The 22029-nt window shown below is 30.7% G+C and overlaps 1 protein-coding gene across 3 annotated transcripts in view; it reads right to left on the bottom strand.

Annotated features, from left to right (window-relative positions):
- LOC105429016 (salivary C-type lectin 2) overlaps positions 1-22029 on the bottom strand; it is a 97295-nt gene that overhangs the window by 61150 nt on the left and 14116 nt on the right. For all 3 annotated transcript variants that reach the window (XM_011641661.3, XM_011641662.3, XM_089082425.1), the window contains exon 3: positions 6894-6984. In XM_011641661.3, coding sequence (XP_011639963.1) covers positions 6894-6978 — 85 coding nt within the window. In that variant the 5' untranslated portion in view covers positions 6979-6984. The remainder of the gene's footprint in view (positions 1-6893; positions 6985-22029) is intronic.

Genomic DNA, 22029 nt, shown 5'->3' with positions numbered 1-22029 from the left:
GTATTATGAAAATGTGTAATTGAACAGAATAAGATTGCAAAAACATGTATCGTATTTCAATTTTGTTTCTACATTAAACTAATCGAACAATTATATATCAAGATATGAAAATTATAAAAGAAATTTTTAATAAAAATCACTTCAAAGTGATTCAACTGAATGTTCTCATTTTTCTCAATACAAGACATTTAATAATAAACAATATGCAAATATCAGATATTAAATAATAAAAGGGGAGGGAAAGAAACGTAAAACGAATACTCGTTAACCATCTGAAAAGAATAGAGATCGGTCTGAAAAATTGTGTATTATATCCGGCTTGATATAAATATAAATCAGTGGGCCGATCGTAAATTCAGTCCTTTTTTTTTATATTTATATTTGCTTTTTCTTTTTATGTACCATATCACATCGGTGCTCTATTATAGCGGATGTAACTTGTGCGGCAATAATTTTTCGTTAATGCACCGATGTGTTGACAAGAATTTCTGTGAAAAAATACATGCTGTTGTTTAATGCATGCCAGCGTTAACTCAAATAATGCAGCTGGAACACTAGTAGACACTATGCTATATAGATCTTTAGAAAGCAAAGAAAAGAAGAAAAGTTTTACTTTTTTGTTCCTCACAATCCATCAAATAGCATTTGATAATATTTTCATATTAAAAGATATTTTTATGACAAATTACTATAAATATAAATTGTTTCATATTGTATTTTTATATTTTCACATAGATATTCATATTGTATTAATGCGTCTAATAATATTATGAAATAAAGTCTCTTGTTAATTTAAAAATTAACTTGTTATATTTTATATTAATTCTATATCAATTATTATAACATTCATATTGCGAATAAAAGTATATAATACAGAATTATAGAAATTGCATCGGAGATTACGAGAGTGAACACGTTCGTCCGATCGTTTCAGGAAAATCAACGAACTTTCCCTCAATCCTACCGACGTAATTATCTGAAGTTCCGGTTTGCGATTGATTCGTTCTCCTTCCGGATATTTCGTAGGTTAAACTTTTCCGTGAACCGATCCTGGTGACCTCCTTCCGTATTGCGAATTGGCAATACAGGGAAAAAGTATACGTATGCAAAAGTTTTATTTAAAAGTCCTTATTGATACGTGTTCAAATAAATTTCTCTCAACCACCGTCGATACGAAGGTTTGCACAATTGTGATTTCCAAGTTACTGCTGGAAATTGTTAATTATCAGAATAACATGCAATTTCAATATTATATCACGAGAATAATAGATTTCACTTGGTTCGGTTCGCCTTTCATTTGTCTTCATCAGTACATTATTATTATATTATGAAATTATAAGAAAAATATTATTATAGAACTTTATTATAGAACTTTATTAATTTCAACCATGAACATTTATTATGAATATTTCAATAAATATTTCAATAAAAGTATATATATATATATATATATATATATATATATATATATATATTTGTTTAACATAACTGTTTTTGAAAATGTTTTATGCCATTTCCAGTGTTTAAACATTGCACCATGATTTTTTAATTGGCATGAATATGTTTAATAATTTATATATTTTCTTATCAAAAGAAATTTCCTCTAAAGTATTGCGTAAAAAAATCTTTGTCGCATCGGGTAATTAAAAAGAGTGTCTTTCCTTCCTTTTAATCACAATTTTAGCAATCGTGACTTCCCATTAGAATACAATGTCTGGGATCTTTGAAAATGCGAGTGACAATCTAACTGGTCGACAGACAATGAGGAACGAATACAGCAGAGTTCAGCGACAAAGGCATGAAGCGCAAAATCATCGAGGTATCGTGGCTACGATATTCGCATACAATACAGCAGTCGCTGCATTGGGCGGACAATGGTCCTTTTTTCGTTCAAATGGGAACAAGGATAAAGGGAGAGCAACGCGGCGTTAAAGGGAGGACGGACGGCGCGCGTGTACGCGGTACGTGGTAACGTAAATCATACCTCGAAATAGATTTGAACGGTTCGATCGTGGATTGCAATGTCGGCGTACATAAACGCCCGAGCACAAATCCGATTCGCTCTGAAATCTTATCTAAAGCCGAATGCTGTATACTAAGCCCAGCTCATTTTGTATCACGATTACACGCGGACGTAATACTTTCAATCAATAACGGGGCGGTAGCAATTTTTATAATTCAACTCTTCCCAAATATAATAATAATAACCTGCTTTCCACTTGTAATAATTAAATCTGAAATTCTCTGATATACACATGTCACATATAAGCACAAAGAAAAGAATCTGATGTGTTTATTTAGAAGCTTAATTAGCGATTTACAGTTACTAATTTAATTATTTTCTAATTAATTATTTTCATAGCTTTCATAGTTAAAAATTTGTTATATTGTGTGTATTTAATTACAATTTGTTATATTTCCGCATGTATAAATCACATAAAATCAAACGCAATGATTTTATTTTATTTTATTGTTATCGCACATACAAGGTGACCAATTAAAATGGCGATTTTCCAGATGATACGACCTTCGTTTAAACAAAACGCTTAATCGACGAGTGGAAAACGGTTCGATGAAATCGTGATCAGTACGCGCAATGCACCAGCAATCATTGCGCTCGCGATTCGTTTGCTAAACGAATTTGGGAAGAGAACAGACACGCGAGTATTGTTCGACGTTGCTCACGTTAAATACGTTGGTTTAATTATCTATTGAATGCTGTAAACGAAGCTTGGTCGTATACAGATGTTGACAATCGATTCGTTTACTCGAGTGCGCACATAAATCATAGCGAGGATGTCATGGATTATACCGATTATGATTATGAAATTTTATTGATGATTATGAACTTTTACATTATTATTATGAGGCTTATTAACAGGTTGAAAGTCTGGTTATAGTCTGGTAATATGGTCGCGTATTAGTAAAATGAAAATTCCGATTTTCATTAAGTGTCATTGGTTTCAATTAAAATAGGATTTTCAATTTCCTGACGGAATCAATTAGATACCAATTTTCCAACGACAACGTTCTACTCTCGTTCCGCTAAGAGAAAACCCTGATTTCGATTCCGCTTTAATTACATCTGCCCAACACTGATTGCCTATTATGTGCATCTAGATGAGTCTAACAAGCTTCGAAACTCTCTTCGCGAAGAAAGCTTTTTAGCTGCAATATTTCGATCTGCAATCATTGTATATATTCAATTCATTGATGTTTTTTTTACAATTTTTCTTGTACAGTTTTAATAAGTTTCGGTCTATTTTGTGAAAGTTATTTCAATATAATTTGATTAATTCAATATAATTTGATTAATTTGATTAATTTCATTATAATTTCATTAATGGAATTTCTAGTAAATTGAATTGAAATTTAATAATAAATATATTTTAGAATTATTTTTTATAATTTAATTTTGTAATAAAATAATATTATATGTTTACTAAAATTATCATTAAAGATTATATAAATCAATTTATTTTATATTATATATCAATAAATTTTTAAATTATTTCTAATCTAAAAAGAATTTTACATTTTAGAAATCTGCAAAATAAATCACACATTTTAAATTTGATAAGAATATTTTATTTTTAATAATTAATTGAAAATAAATCGGTATTCTATAAAAAATTTCTATAATTCAATAAATGAACAAAAGAATATCCACGAGTAATTCTAAATAAAGAATGAGAGAGAAAGAATTTTCGAAGAATTTTTTATGACGATAATATTCGTCCCAAAATATCTTATGCGCGATATTTTTATTTAATTTGATCTCTTAACCATTCTCTCTCTATTTGGCAGAAATAATTACGATAAAGTTCCTAAAGTTCCTAATATCGCGGCTGTTTTCTCGGTTCCCAATCTGCTTTCTCAATCTCTCAAGCCATCATTCGTTGGCTCTCACTCGAATTCCAAAGCTTCTCGATTTTGTTGCCTTTGAGTTTATCGAGCGGATAGAATGTCTGTGTATGTGCCGTATCTGTTTCGCGGTCACTCGAGCTGCAAAAATTTTATGTAGAAACTGCAGAAACTATCTGCGAGACATGGTATTCTGGCTTCCATAATAGCCTATTTCGGAGATGAACTTTGCAGCTTACAGATGGAAGGCGAACATATATGAAAATCGATCGTGTCTCATTTCGGATATAAGCGATTTTCTCTCACGTATTCGTGAATGATTACATTTAGTATGTATATATTAAATGTTTGCTTTGTAATACAAAATTAAAATTAATACTATTAAGAAGAAACTGTAAAAATTAAGATAGATCAAAATACTAATTAATAAATAATAAAATAAAAAATTATAAAAGTGCAATTTTTCATGGAAATTTATATTTTGTTTTCTTTACACACACACACACACACACACACACACACACACGCGCGCGCGCGCGCGCGCGCGCACACACACATGCACACATGTATAAATTTTTTCATTACTTTTCTAATTATATATTAATAATTATCTCCTAAAAACTTTTAATTTTTTAAATTTTTTAAGTTTTTTAAAATAATGACAATAGTAGATTAGAACATTTTCTTGATTATATTTCGCAGACATTTGTTATGATTTTCATCTTTTCTTTGAATAAATTAACACAAACGTATGTTTCGCTCGCGTCATTTTTGTTTAATAATTATATATTTTTATATAAAATATTTATATTATATATTATATAACTTTATTATTAAAATCTCATACAAGTACTAATATTGATAATTGACAGTTATATTCGTAATACGAAGTAAATAAAATGAAAAAACAATCGACATTGCAGAAAAGCATTAATAATTAAAGTCTTATACGGTTTCTTTATGAATGGATATTTAATGATGCTTGCCGCAATGAGAATTATTATTAATAGCATATATTGCAAAAGTTTATAAAAATTATAATAAAATCTTGAAGACTTACCTTTTGCGATATCTTGGTTATAAATATAAAACCGCAAAGAAACAAAGAGAAAGAGAGAGACAAGGGAAAAGAGAATGTTGTAATCCTTATCAGTGAGGGGCAACACGTAAGTCTAATTAACTTTGTGTCGGTTCCAAGAATTTAATCCTGTAGAAAACTGTGTGGAAGAAGAAAACATTAAGACTCTGCATCTTTCGCAATTTCGTGAAATCGCTCCGGGACAAATTGAAGATTTTCGAAGGAGAGACGAAGTAAAGATGTAGATTTAGTTTTTCCGCTCTTGCTCTGTTGCAATAAACGATAAATTTTTTTTAGTCCGAAGATAAGGTTAGATAACGTAAAACACAATCGAGATTTTTAGCAAAAATGCATCCGTCTTTATTAATTTTTAATCATTCTGCGAAAATACAAGGGGAAACAGAATTAATAAAAATATTAAAAATAATTAGACAAATGATTATAAAAAAATTAATAATTTTTTAGTTGTAAGAATTTAAAAAAAATAAAATACAATTAATTATAAAAAAATGATTCAAGAGATAAACTAATTATGTTCCACTGATTACGTATAGTTATAGTTTAATTTTTAGTTTAGTTTTCGTTAAATTAATAAAAATAATCTTGCACTATGACTAATGTAGCGATATAATATAATTTTTATAAATGCAATGCTTATAAAAAAAATATTACAAAAAATTATATAATAATGATGATCTATAATGCAGGATTTTTATACATTTTAATGACTTTATTAAAATTTAACTCTCTTATATTGCAACATATGTATAACTATGTATGACATATGTATAACTTTTTATTTTTTGGTTGTTATAAAATTTTGATTATTTTTTATCAAACAATATAATTGTTAACTTCGTCACTTCGTAACTTCATCATATATTTTTCATTACATTTATTTTAAAAGAAAAGAACTATTGTAAGAATAATATATCTGTAATGTAAAAATTGATTATATTGATGTATCTTTTCGTGTATTTAATGTTGATCTATAAATAATTTTCTAGCGTTTAGATTGCTTTCTTTTACTACACATATATTGAATTTGATATGTGTGTAAAATAAAATATTTTAAATAATATAAGTCTACACAATAAAGGAGGAATCACTTTTAAAACATTATACTATAGTTAGTAATTAATTTAAAATACGGTAAAATTATCTTGCAAGTAATTAGCCTTGCAATGAGCGTTATTTTAACTTTAGCACTAACGGCTGCAGAACGCAACTGAATCATGAAGCGACACTTATTGCTCGTTGACAAGTTGTTGAATCGAGACTAAAGGTAATTACGATGCATACGCGGATTTCACAAATTTAATATCCACCAATTTGTCCAATGCCGATTTAAACGGGATGTGTTATTTTCGGACGATATGCGTTTACCAAGCCACATAATTGCTCGCGCGCTCATCGCTCTTCTCTGCGATTAATCGCTTAATTTATCGCGACGACGAGTGAAACGTTTGAGCACGGCTATCCCGATGATAGTTACGTAAAACGGATGGACACGTTAGAGCCCGAGCAAAGGTAATTTATCGAGCACTTAGTCCCTACAGTAACGTCATTTCTCGGAACGTGAAAGATAATCTATCATTGTGCAGCTAGACAATCGTGGATCGGGATTTGCTTTCACGATTAAAACAGTTCATTAAGGTTGAAGTAAGACGAATTGCTAGTCTATAGCACATGATCAATATACTTCTGTGTTTATAACGCAAATTAACGATTTGCAATTTAACGATTAATTGGATCACTAAATATCTTTTCTGCAAATATTCTGCAAAAGATTTTTTGTGACCGGAAAAAATTACAGAATATATAAAAAAAAATCTTCTATATAAAAAAATATTATTTACTTTAATATAAAAAATATCTTAGATATTCAGCGTTTATTATAGTGTTCGCAGAGAGATAATTAGGTTGCAATAATTTCAATGTGGATACTCACTTATATTCTTATCCCTGTATTGCGGCCGCACATCGCCAATGAAACAAATGAAAAGCACCCATACTGCGAACCAGCACGTTCCCATCTCGACCTGAAATAAGAAGTGATATTCTGAATGAATTTAATTAAGAATTCAGTGACGTTGCGTACTGTACTCTGCAGTTTCTACATAACTGCAATGTTATCGCAGTATGATTTATTTTTAAATCAGGTCATTATGACAGAACGTAATAATAACGTAAAATAAATATAACGAAATTAAATTGCACATGAAATTAAAATCTCTTAACTCATTTGATTTAATATATAACGTACGTAATTAATACTGAATTATTAAAATGAGTTCCATCATGGTAGAAATGTTTCCCTTAAATTTTGGTTAAGTTAGCATAAACATTTAGGATTAATATGTATGTATATAGCAGCTTTATATATATGTATATAAAGCAGGTTTATTCACAATAAATTTTGGTCGCTTTTGCTTGCTCGGAAGGAGTCGTTTCCTTACGAAAACTTATCGCTTTCTCGTTGCATTTCTCCCAATCCATTATTGTACTTGTGGTAAAGTTGCCGCCCACAAAAGGACAAGCATTTTAATTTATAAAAGTTTTAAATTTATGTTGGCTGTTTGGTTGAGTGTTTTTATACGATTTAAAGTTTTTGAAATACACAAAACAAAATTGATTTGTCCGATTGTTCCGCTACTTTTAATACGACAATACAATTACAAACAATTTTTCGCAACTTTTCTAAAAGATAGTTATTGTGCAGCTCTCTTCATGCAATTTTAATTTTGCCACTAGAATAAATGCATTTGCTTGCTCTAGTTCGAGGAGAAGATCGATGGTTGTATTCGCACATTTCTACAACTGTACTGGATCATCGATCTACCTCGTAATCGCTAAAGGAATAATGCTTCGCAAGCGTCGAGACCGGAGACGATCCTTTGTGGCAATCGTGCGGATAATCGAAAACCGAGAGAAAAAGACACGGAGTGTAGGATTCGCGGTAGTGGAGCACTGCTGAATATTTCCGGGTTTCCGGCAGGCGTGCACGGAGATGTTATAAAATATTTCTTTGAGGATTTCGACTATGTGTGGAGATATTTTGTTCGACAAGCGTTTCCGCGCAGCACGTATTCGGATTTCTATGTCAGTTTCCGCGAATATTATTTGCGAATCGAGCACAGAAAAGTTCCTTCCGCATGAAATGACGACAACGACTACGCTGACAACGACGATTGCTTTATCTGTGAAATTAACGGGATTTCATTGTCACGACGATACCAGCCTGCTTCTGCGTGCACATTTTATCGCTGTTTCTAAAGGAATGCACGCTGAACGTTCTTGTCTTATTTTGCGATGTAATACCGTCAAGTACGAGAACGTTAATCATTTCCTGATGATTGGAATCACCTAGTAAATTACAAAGATCATAAAAAATACAGTATTAAGGAGCACATTAGATTTGTTAAAAATTTATTTTCATATTTTAACTGGCTATTTTATCAAGTAGAATAAATATTTATCAGAATATATTTTATTAAATTCTTTAAAAAATGTATATAATACTACTAATATAATACTATTTTTTCATATATAATTAAAAATTAAAGAAATATTATTTATATTATATTAATAAAATTTGATATTTTAAAATAACAAATTTTAATAACTTAAAATTTAATCTAGAAATTTACTTTGTTAATTTTTTATTTATATTCGATTATATATATTATATATCGATTACATATCGATTATATTATGTAAATTTTATATATTTTATATATTGCCAAATAAACGGATTATCAATTAATTATTTAGATGATAAATCTCATAATAAAAATTATGAAAATAAATTAAATAATGCAACATTCTAGCAATGTATAATTGAAATTAAAATTTAAATTGGTAGGCAATACTATGTATATTGCAATTAATGTACATAAATATAATTAATAAGAAGGTATCCCAATCGGACATACGTTATTAGAGTACAGATAGAGTACAGAATTTCTTTATTCAACATCGGTACGTATCCTCGACAAAAAATACAAGATTAAAGATACACGTATTGTTATCGGCATTTTTGGAAAACGTCCTTTCTCGCGTTTCATCCACTCACATATATTTCGTGAACGAGCGAGCTGGAGTATATCCGAAGGATAGACATCTCCTTCCCCAAGAAGTGACGGGCACATATCCCTTCCAAAGGCTTATCTATCGAAGAAGCTGCCCTTTTCGGAGAAATCCCCAGACGCAAGCAGCGTAAAAGTTCCTATTCTCCCTCGAAAAGAAAACATCGTCTAGTACTCGGGAGTGCAGGTCCTCCTCTCGACCCCAGGATCATCTCAACCAAGAGTACACGAATACACGTGACCTCGCGTACGCTCATACATATATGTTCACACGCGCCCGACGACGAAATGATACTCGCGCGCGAAGTAGCAGCCCCTGCCTTCGAAGATCTTCCGAACCTTCATCGATCACTATATATACCTGCCGGGGTCAACTTCTCTACGTATCTCGTTTCATGGTTAGTCGGGTCGAAAATATTCCCTATTCCTTTTCATCGCGGAAAGGGCCGACTTTAGTGCCGTCGCCGGGACTAAATTTAGAACCCGTTCGGAGGTAAATAGAAGATATTTTCGGGTCGTCGGATCTTTGAGTTTCTGAATTCTTGTATGCACTGATCCCCAAATCAATTCTTTCGTCATTCATCAATAAGATACATACATGTGAATCATTTTAGTTATTTTCTTCGGGATAAAATGATGATATTCTGATGATGATATTCTGTTTAGAAATGTATTCGTATATATATTCGTATTTAACGCTAATGGTGGTTTTTGTTACTTTTTATTTTATTTATTTAATTTAGAAGTAGAGTTCAATATTATCACAAACTGAAAATTGTATGGCTATTTGAGCAGTATATTCAAATTAAAAGCATAAGTAACTTCACGTGTTGTAATTAATGTTTCGTCTAAGTATCTAAATACGCTTTTAGAACTTACTAAGAGTTGAAAGCGGTATAATTTCAGTAAGTTTAGTTATTACTACTGCAAACGCACATATTTATTTTGTATACACACACACACACACACACACACACACACACACACACACACACACACACACACACACACACGCACACACACACACATATATATATTCATACAATGAAAATGTAATATATATGATGCATACATACACAAATATTCAACATAACAATGATTTCTTCATAAACAAAAGAGAATATCTACAATAATAAAAGAAAGGTACTAACAACAATTATTTTTTATAGACATTAAGCAGTATTATATATGTTCAAGTTTAATGTTTTATTTATAATATAAAAGTAAAATCAATTAAAATTACATAAAATGTTTAAAATATTAGATATATTAATTAAAAATAGTAAACTTAATTATGCGTAAATATTAATTAAAGATATTAAATTTAATTATACGTGAACAGTAAGAATCTTCAGAGAGAGAATAAAAGACGAGGCGTGCTTGAGTCTTTAAATCTTGAATGAAAGTAAACGACAAAAGGAAAGGGAAGTGAAGCGTTGCGAATAGAGTCGACGAAAGTAGAAAGATTTGTGAGACGAATTTCCGCAAGCGACCTTACCGTGTCCGGCCGAGTAATAATTAGGGCTCTTCGTCACTGAGGTGGTAGGCCAACTGGTGCTTTCACAAGAAAACCCTCCGATCGAACAAACTTCTTTCACTAAGTAGCTCTTTAGAGATTAAACTAGCTCTCCATTTATTGCAGAGAAATGCATTTTTTTGAAGAGTCAGAAATAATGACATACACACATATACACATTTATGTATATCCTTCATTCAATTAGTAAAAATGTTATTGTATTATGTTTAAATATACATAATATAATATATTATATAATTGTAATAGAATGTGAAATAAAGACATTCTAATTTAAAATTCAATTTTAATAAAAATGTATATTAATATTTTAAATCAAAATTTTTATAATATTATAAAATACAGATTATGTGTGTATATAGAATTATTATAATAATATCAATTTATTATTTTAATGTATTATAGTTATTCATAGATCAAAGCTGAGATAAAAACGAGAATCTCGTGAAGTTTAATTTACTTTTGTTAATTTATATGACATTATCTCAATCTTAATAAATAGCAATATATATAAAACAGCAGAATAATCAGAAAGATCAGAAATAAAATTTACGAATAGTATAATATGTTCACAAGAAATAAAATTAACAGACAAATAAAATGAAATTATGAAAATTTAGTGATTTTTATGAAAATAATTTTATCTGCCTTAGCATACATATATAAATATTAGCAGTAAACAAGATTTATTTTATTTTTATTACTTTAATAAAATTACTTACTTGTTTATTTATTTTGTTAACATTTTTCAATTTTTTAAGTTGCACAACAGCAAAATATAATAAAATATCATCGTTCCGCAAAATAAAGCTCACAGTAAACAATTTCCTCGTCAATCGTAGGGTCAGAGTATTATTAACAACATGGCGAAGGCAATAATCATAATAAATTGCGGCACTAGCTAACCCAGTGATATTGTAGTAGAACAAATATCCGGGAATGACTTTCCTCTGGGCTGCGAACGATATTAAAAGTTATTAATGACCGTCTCAGCAAGCTCCGTTTCGCCTTATCCCTGTGGAGAGGCAAGAATTAAGGAAGGTGAGAACGGATGGAGAGAAGAGAGAGAGGAGAAAGATGGGAATAAAACCGGAGAAAGATGAAAGTTCAGTTTCTCTCATAGAAAGTTCTTGCTTTTCCTCTCTTAGTATTGTAGCACCCTTCGTACATTCGTGCACTTGCTACGCCATATTGTACAGCGGTTCTCGTTATTATCTCACCGCTGCCATAACGTCCTTCTTAAGCTTTGCTATCGCCCGTCTGCTTTGTCGTTATTGCTCGGTGGAAGCAGTGTTAAATACAAGGTATAAATATAAACGACTGTTGGATCCGGAATGAGAGAGAAAAAGGCGAAAATAGTGCGCTACATTTTTGCGCCGATAATCGCGCGAATTCGAGAGCTTACAAGATGGCGATGAATGGGAAACTGTTTATGCATGATAGCATCGCTATTCTTTACTTTCTAACGGAAAATCGTATACAGGACGCTAGATGAAGGCAAAGAGAAGGGACTCACAAGGAATCGATATGCGATGAAACATTAAGATTAACTCTCTCAGCACGAAAATATACTAGTTCAGGACATTTCCTAATTAGTTTACACAGATTCTATTATATTTGATAATCTCATTTATTGGCTCTTAAAATATATCAATTATAATGATACAATTAATGTATATAAGAGCAATATATCGAAAAGCATTTAATTTAATAAATTTTTTTTAATACACACATACAGATATGTAATCTTCATTAACAATCAGCGTAATGTATTGAATATATTTAATAAGATTAAATACATCTCGAAATTACATTATTTCTTTGTTATAAACGCTTTTCGTAAGTTGTGAGTTTTATTTTTAATTCTTTTCAACCACAAATGTTATCTCAACGCATATCTTTCTTACCACTGACCAAAGGTCATTGCGAAAAATTGGATCGAATCGTTCAGATCTCGGGATTTCGGATAGAGATCAAATCGTAATGAACCTTCGATCTCGACTTTACGCGGTAGCTAGTAGAAATAAGTCTAAGAAATAGGGAGGGAACGGAAGCGAATAATCCATCGTAGCACAAATGACGGCGGAATCGATCCACGAGCGACACAAAGCCGTCTTACGCCCGGCCGATATCGGGACCGTAAACCGGTGTTGTTCTCTTCGCGATGTTCCTGGGAAAAAGCTTTAGCAGCGATACACGCGGATATCTGTGGCCGCGTCTCCTCTCCCTATTTACTCGCGCGAAGGGAAAAGATTTTCTCCGCTAGGAAAGAAGAGGGCGAAAGAAGGAAATAGAAAATGCGAAGCGCCGAGTAAAAGAGTGCCGTAACCATTTTCAAGCAAGCTCTTCTGCATCGATTCCATGCCTCGCGTATATGCTCGTCCTTCAGACCACGTCTTTCCAGACGATATTCCTTATTTGTACCAGATGCCTTTCGAAATTCTTCTATCTGCCCACGCGTCAACATGTATTTAAGACCAATAAAGTAAGGTAATGGAAAAGAGAATGGAAAAATAAGGTCAAAAGGAAAATAGATGACGGTTGGAATAATAAGAAACGAAGAATGAATGAATGTGATCATTGAGATGTTAGATATGTCATATTAGTGTCATAATGTTTGCATTGGTAGTCATTAGTGAGTCATATTAAGTATTTTAATTTTAAAAGGAAAAAGAAATATAAAAGTTTTAAAGTAAAAGCCGATGTACATTTATAGTGAATAAAAATAATATTTTTATAAAATTAATAACATTTTAGTGATATAAATTAGATTTATAATATTAATGAAAAACGACTTAATTTGATATTTTATATGTAATATTATTGCACAATTATTGTATTGCTTTTTATAGAAAGATTTAATTTAATAGAAAATATTTTTTCCATTAAATTATAATTATGCAATAATATTATGTGTAAAATATTAAAAAATGTAGTATTATTTAATTGTTTCCTATTTATTATATCAAAATAAGTCCAAGGAGTTCACAAGAGACATTTTTACTACCTACTCCGAAGGTGTATAAGATCGAAACAAGCAATAAAGAAATACGACAAGTATTTCGTCTTCTGTTTCCTTTTGTCGCGGTCGCGATGGACTATCTCAAGGCACACCCAATGTAGTTCCAGTTTATTTCCGGTAGAAATGGAAAACGTATTATATAGCCGGTCGCAGTGTAGAGAAGTACACGAGTGATAAAATGGTGCACCTAGTCAGATACATCGAAGGATTCGCCATTACCTTACTTTTTTTGTACCGCACCCCATCTCAGGATCTGCCCTTTTTCTATTACATCATTCTACCACTATATTGCTTTCAGGTACATGCCGATACGAGTTTGGGGAGTGATTTCGAAGATATATAAAACAAACAAGTAATTCCACTAGAAAAGACACAATAAACGCGTAAACTCATCACTACAATCTCGGAAATGATCATGAGTTCTGTAAAATTTTATAGTTGCAATAATTTTCTTATTTTAGTCTCAGGAATTAAATATACTTAATGTAATAATGTATAATTATTTAACAATATCTGATAATTTTGTTAATCAAACATATTAAGATTTCATAAAAATTGTGTTTTTACAAAAGATATCTAATAATTCAGCATAGCCGAAAAATATTAAACGTAATGCAGACAGGCGAGTTGCAATAGAGACGCTGTAATTTTTCGCGCATCACGACAGTGTCCCAACGCGTGTCGACGTGCGCATTTCTCTCGCACGAGTTCACCGAGACGCGTGTAATAATCCAGAATAACCGAGAAAGCGGAAAATGCATTTACAGGCGCTGCTCTTTGGTCCCATGGGAGCCGTTTCCAAGAGTTCACGTTTTCCTTTGATCTAGCTCAAAGTATACGCCTTTAGCCCCTCTCTTCCTTCTCTTTGCCCACGGGTTATCGTAGCGGTTTAAGAGTATCTTGCGCCTAAAAGTAGATTCAGCGCACAATGCCCCAAAGGTATCGTTTACGTCAGAATGGCGAGCGAAAATCCAACTTTAATCCAATTAAAATACACCTTCCCTCGAGCGTCTGATAGCGCGCTGAATGCAGTTTAACTATTTAGTCCGTCTTTCTGCCCTACTTGATGGAAACTATTTCCCGACATATTAACAAAGTTAAATGGCAATTTGCATGCAGTTAATAATAATAATGCGACTAAGGAAGCTTAATGTTCTTGCATTTTATTGAAGAAATAATAAACTAAGTAATTGTAACAGAAAGGACTGCAGATTGATGGAAAATAAGAAATAATGCCGTTTAGAAATTAATTGTGTAGAAAAGTGTACGTTCAACGTCACATTTAACTTAATTTAAGAATTGCACGATTGCCAACAATTCGCCAAAGCGAGCGAGAAACACTATAATCGTAAATAAATGATGACTTCGACAAGTGAATTAATGAGTTTGTCGCAAGGCATCCACAGCAGAAACGAGGAGAGAGGAGCATGTCGTGCTTTCGCACGACACGTACACATGGAGACAATTAACTTTACGTCAGACATGCAGTAGTTCTCAGTAGGAAGCAAACCAAGAAACAATTAACTGATCTCACCACAAATCTTTGTGTAAAACGAAAAGTCTCCCTATTTGATATAAAATTACATCATAAAATGTTTGTAATGTAAAAATATTTGTAACGGGATATATCAAAAAATTCTCGCTACTTTATAAATCATATCTTTATTTTGAAAAGAAGCTAGCATAAGATTATTCTATATTTATCATGTCCATTTTATCGCATTTTTTAAATTTTTATTAAAATTATTTTTTTTTTATATTTAAAAATCTAAAAATTTTAGAAAATTTAAAATAATTTTTTTAATAGCATGATTAAAAAGAGATTTATGTACTAAAAATAGGGTAATGGCAATTGATTAGATTTTAACGATCTGTTAAATCGTCATGGTAGTAATAGTAAGATTAATATTATCCATCATAGATTGCAACTATCTCTTAACTGTGATAACAAGAAAATCATGTCGTTTCTAACAATCGGGTAGTCGTTATCGGCGAATTCGATAAGTGAGATTCTCCTAGCACGGCCCCATGGCACTCTCTCCAACCGATAACTTTGCAGCATCACGCACGAACCTCGCATTTCAATTATTGCTCGCAATTTCGAAAGCGATCGAATACTCTCACGATGTAAAATTAACTCGAGGAGCGGCGCCCGGTCTCGCGATAATCGATCGGCGTCGCATCGAGTGGAAGGTTGGGGTTTAATTTTCAGGAGCTCACAATCGGAAGGATCCTTCGTTACAGACTCTCCTCCTGTCCTCCCCCTATCTACAAGTGCACGATGAAAAGCCACCTGTTGATTGGCGGAAATACCGATTCTCTACTTTGCTTGGCGACGGTTTCAGTTTGCTCTGAGAACTACAAGCATACTGATGTTTTCAGGAATAGCAGGACCGCAGAACCCGGGATCGAAGGACTTGCACGAAGAGGGAGATATACGGCGTTTAATTAACCACCTGATCGATACACCTGTCCCGGGAGCTCACCTGAGCCTGGATTTCTCCAGGGGCAGCTTTATAGTGTCTACGAGTGGGTGGAAGTCCGATTGCTCGAGATTGCTAATGCCATCTTTCGGACTTCTTTAATTCTTTAATCAGCTCTTTAGAATTGATAATTTTTATATAAAATAATTTTTATATATATTAATTTTATAATTTATCTCCCTCCTTTAAAGATAAAAGCGTTACCTAATGTTTACTACATATATCATTTTCATTTTTCATTATTATGCAATAGAATTTGATTCGCATTTTTGCAATATTCTTACTTAAAAATATTTATACATATTAATAAAAAAAATGCATAATATTATATGTTTAAAAAAATATATGCAAATAATATGTAATCGTAGATTCTTTTTTAAAAATTTCAGGATATTCATATTCAGATATGGTACAACATTAATAAATAGGAATGTAATTAATGATGAAGTTGAAGGTTTAATTAAGAAGAAAGTTTGCCTTTTATAATTATATAAGTACATCACACTTCAAGAAAAAGAATTTTCTAATTTCAGATATTTATGAATATTTACGAAAACTGTAACATTGCACTATTAAAAAATAAGAGAGAAAATTGAATATAAACAAAAAAATATTATTTTTCATCAAAATATAGTTTCAGAAACCATAAAACCATAAAAATTCATTTAAAATATACATAACGTATATATTTTAAAAAATATTTCTATTTCACACTGAGTGCATGCGTGCTTACCTATCGCGTTATATCGAAAATTTTAAATAAACAGTGAACGGATCATAAATTTCATTAGTTTTTGAATTATGTAAAATGCAAATAACTATAAATATTAATTTACTCAATGAAATGTAACAATTACGTTATAAAGTTTTTTTTTTATCTTAAAATTCTTCGAATCCATAAAGTTCTATTCGAGCATTCTTAAAGGTACAGGTATTCGCTTAGCGTACTAAAGTTTCAAAGTTACTCAACAGGATCTTATTTTACTGTATCGTCGAGTTTCCTTGAATTGCTGAAGGGAACATTGCTTTGGTTTCACTGAAACGTATAAAAAAATCCGTTCGTAACTTTGAAATACAACGCAAATACAAGTTGGGTTTGAAAATTATCTTCTACATCACTTTTGTTAATTATCTATTTCATATAATAATATTAATGAAAAGATTAATTTAGATTTAAAAAATAGATTTTTATTTAAATTAAAAATAAATATTAAATATATGTTTTATTAAAACTTGGTCGCGTCTATAAAATAATCACAAAGGAGTACTTAAAATGTTTTGAATAAAAATAACTTATTAAATATGCGTTAATATTCTAATTAATTATTTAATATATATTTAATATAAACTTTCTTTTACAATAAGATTTTAACTGTCGAGGAATATAACGAAAGAGAAAGATTTAATACAATGCAAAAAATTTATAAAATCTACATATCTTTTAAAACATGAAGATTTAATCAGAAAATTTACAACTTATTTTTAGAAAACATTTTCTAAAAATAAGTTGCAAATTCTCTTTTCCTTATTAAATATATACAAATATATACAAAATGAAATGTCACTTGTTTTGTAATATCACTTTTGTTTGTTTATTTTTAAGCTTGAAGGCCTTGGAAGAGCAAATATTTCGCATTTATTTATTAATTATAGATCAATAAAAAGTAACATTATTAATTAGCTTATTTTAAATAAAAGTAACATCAATTAGCTTATTTTAAATAAAGGATTCTTCTTATTAAGGATTCTTCTTTACTTGATACATTAAATTATATATATGACCGATAAAACTGGTATAGCAGCTCGTTTTGATAGTTGATTTAATGCGTAAACTTTTGTGCTAGAATTAGTAGGAGATTTCACAATTATCGATGTATGCTGTCTACGTTTTACATATTATCTGTCCGTTCAAAAGTCAAATAGCATCATTTGCGTGCACTAATAATAATGATGATAAATATTAAACATGACATGATCATATTATTGCACAAGATGTACATAATTAAAAGTGATGATGACAGTAGTTAAATGTTATTTATTATATAAGATTTTTACTGATAACGATAAAAATATCCTTAGAACGTATATATGTTGCTTTATCATGTTTATTGGAAATTTATTCGATGCGATTGCAATGAACAGATCTTTTTACATGTAGTTGTTACAAGGATCGATAGCTTCCTCGAGCAGTCGTCTTCGCGACAACGCGAAAACGGGACGCATCGAGCAAGTGAGAGGCACGCGAGTATACCTGCAAGCATTTGCTGGCCTCCTGGTACATCGATACCAATAACCAGCGACTCTGCGCACGTCGATCATAGATAACATACCGTGCGTCTTGCACCTGCATGCGCGTAACTGCATGCTGTCGTGTCGCGAGAATGAAAATCAAGTCGCAGGCATCAAGACGCAGAGGCTTCCAAAGATACGAAAGAATATATATTTCAAAATATCAAATAATACATAAAGATCTGAGAAATTCTTTTGAAATTGCGCCAAAGAATATTCCACGAACGTCCATTCTTGTTTCAAGATAAAAAAAACACAAAAGCATTTTTTGAATAATTTTGAATTCTTGCATATTTTAGAAAAATTTTTCTTTTCATAAAATTATACACAATATTAGTAAAATACTATTTAATGCTTATTTTATTGCTAAATAAGCTGCTAAATACAATCACGCCATCACATAATCTTAATCAACATGTGGCAATTATATTATAATTATTTAAAAAATTAATTTAACATTAAAATACGACAACAAATCTTTCGAAAGAAGGATATGAGTTTCTCGTTTTGTAATATTTAAATATAAAGAAATTTATATGAAAAAAGTATGTTTTCTGAAACACAATATTCTTACATAAACGTTTGCGAAGCAAAAATCCAATATTTCGCGCAACGATAACTAAGGTACAACTATACAGTTCTCTTGGCAGAAACGAAAATTATTACGCGATACAACGTCTAATTACTCGGGACTAATGAGGGATACCGGAAACGGTCTCACATTCCCTTACGGTGATTCAGGCAACGACTCAGACATCGTATCGGTATAACCTGCGCCTACCTTCAAACCGATTCCTCGATCGCCTGCTTGCCTGGGACTCAGAGGTGCAGTATTTTACCTGACTCAACGCCCACACCTCCCACCTTCTAAGGTATCTCCAGTCTATCTACTAGGTTTCTGTCTCTTCTAACGTTATTATTCAAAGATCAAACCGATTGTTCTCCTTCCCCTCTCTATTTCTTGTCTCTGTTCAATCTCTACATTCCGTCGAGGTTCTGACATAGAGGAAGTTTTAATTAAGATTCGCAAACACCGATGGGAACAAGTATCTTACGTTTGAGTAAGCTTCGTAATAAGCGTCAATTGATTTTGCAGTGCGCGAAGTTAGCGACCGCCTTGAGAAATATTTGCCGAAGGAATCGTCGTTTACCTTTGAACGGAATATTGTAGGAAATAATGTTTAAATACAGAATATTGGTATATAAAAATATTGAGAGTTATCTGGGAATTTCGATAATTCCAAATCATATAACTGTGGGGACTTAATTGACTTAGATACATTATTAAAGAATATGCACATAATGTTACAATTTCAATATTTAAGAGCTTTGATTTACTAACTTATTATATATATATATAAAATAGATGCTACATTATAATTTAATTAAATTGCTATTATTACATTAAAAACATATTATATGCTTTATATAGCTTTTTTATAAAATATTTTATATTATAAATTATATTATAAATTATTATTAATATTTTATATTATAAATTATTTATTATAAAAAGCTTCTCGAAAAAATAAAATTATATTTAAATCAATCTAATAAATTAAATAAATTACATAACGTAATTTATAAAAATTGCAAAAATTAAATCAGAAATCATATGAACCAAAATAACAAAATATCAGTATTTTGACAAAACTCATTGGTCGTTAAATAATAATTATTCACAGTAATTATTTACATTAGTTTTATTAAAAATTTTAAATTATAATGATATGTTACAGCAAAAGTTTTTAAATAAGATATTATTATTTAAAAATTATAATTTGCATAATTATTTAAAATAATAAAATAAACTTATGATAATGTGTCATTAAATTTATAGAAGTATAAATTACAATTTTTTAAATTTTCTTATTTTGTCTCTATACAAATATGTATAAAATGTTTATTTTAATAAATTTATATTTCATTAATTGTTTCATTAATTTTAATTTTTTTAGTTATAACATAATATAACATTTTTTGAAACTTCGTAATAATAAAATAACAGTTAATACTTAAAACCAAGAAGTTAATACTTAAAAACAAGAATTTATAAAATACTGGATTTTATTTACATACTTTAATATGGATAAGAAGAAATATGAATTCAATTATATAATTATGTCACAGCGTTATTCTATACCTAAAATTTATATTAACACATTCGTAATTATTACAATTTTACCTTCTATGCCACATACTATCTGATTGGTAACTGGCGCGGAGGTAGAAAATTATCTGTATATCGATACTACATCGCGCAAAATGGTTTGAATGATTTCGACGACTAACGAGTATCAGGAAAACAGACAAGCGGCTGTAGCGACTGAAGGAAGACCGCGGCAACGTGACGTACAAGCTACGCGATTGCGCTGACATTGTCGTTGTCGACAACGGTGAGACGCCGATAACGACTCGTCTCGCGCGCGTTGCAAACAGGTGAAACGCATGGCAACTCGCCATTGAGGGAGATTTCCTTTTCAGGTGAATTCCACGAGCGTGGGCGAGCAGGGTAGCAGAGACAGCAGGATGTTACACCTGTCCGAAGGTGGAAGGTCACAATTTACCGTGTATCCCCACCTTCACCTGCGTCTCTCGCATCTCTTTCTTTGCCATTATTTTCTTCGTTCCTCTTCGTTTAATCGGTTTATGTCTCGTGGTTTATGTCTCGTAGCTAAAGCATATTCTGTAGAAATAAGCCAATCGTAACAAGTGAACAATAAAACATATCCGGCGACAATTGCTCGCTTCTTATGTTTTACTTTAAACGAAACAAATAAGATGGAATAGAAGATTATTTTCTACATAGATCCAAATCTGTAGCAAAATTTGCAAGAAAATTTTATTTATGAATCATGTCCAATTTTGATATATGTGTACATATGTATTATTATTATTAAATATGCCTGTATTATTATTATTATTATTATTATTATTATTATTATATTTCAATTTTCTTAATGTTTTTTCAATTACATAGTTTATAAAATTATAAACAGAATTCTGTTTCGAATTCTGTGATAAATTAGATATTTTAATATTGATTTCAGATTAAGATTGAAAGTTCTAGGACATCTTGCTAAACTATTTTACACGAATCCTTGAATTAATTTAAATTAGATAACTGATAATGTCATGTCAGGATCGAAAATAGTAGTGACAGCTACATTATCGTTTCATAGATTTGAATTTGAATATGTTAATTCACGCGGTCAATCATGTACTAAAGAAATAACTTTGTCTAAGTAACGAGTGTTATGTTATTTTACATTTGAATATTAATTATTTTATTTGACATGTTTATCAGTCATCAAGGATTTGAGAATATAGAGCTAAATAAAGTTAATTATGTCTCTACAATACATGAAAGAAATTGCAATATTTAACTTAATACGCAACACGAAATTGAAATATTTCTTTAGCGATTTATCTAAGATCTAAATGGACGAATTAAAAATTCTTTACATGTCATGTAACATATTTTGAAATATTTTTAAATTAGGAATTTAAAATGGAGTTATGTGGATTTAATTATTCTAATGTATAGAATCGATGAAATTTAACATGACGCGAAGTGTAAAATATTTACTCGATGAAACCTTTTTCGCTTAATCATAGATACATTTCGAATGACAGACGATGAATCGTTGACGCATATGTTGTCCTACTAC

Source organism: Pogonomyrmex barbatus, unplaced genomic scaffold (genome assembly GCF_055798465.1).
Source record: "Pogonomyrmex barbatus isolate J1 unplaced genomic scaffold, ASM5579846v1 scaffold6, whole genome shotgun sequence".
Taxonomy (NCBI): Eukaryota; Metazoa; Arthropoda; class Insecta; order Hymenoptera; family Formicidae; genus Pogonomyrmex; species Pogonomyrmex barbatus.
The sequence above is the reverse complement of the archived record's forward strand: the minus strand, read 5'-3'. Positions and strand labels throughout refer to the sequence as shown.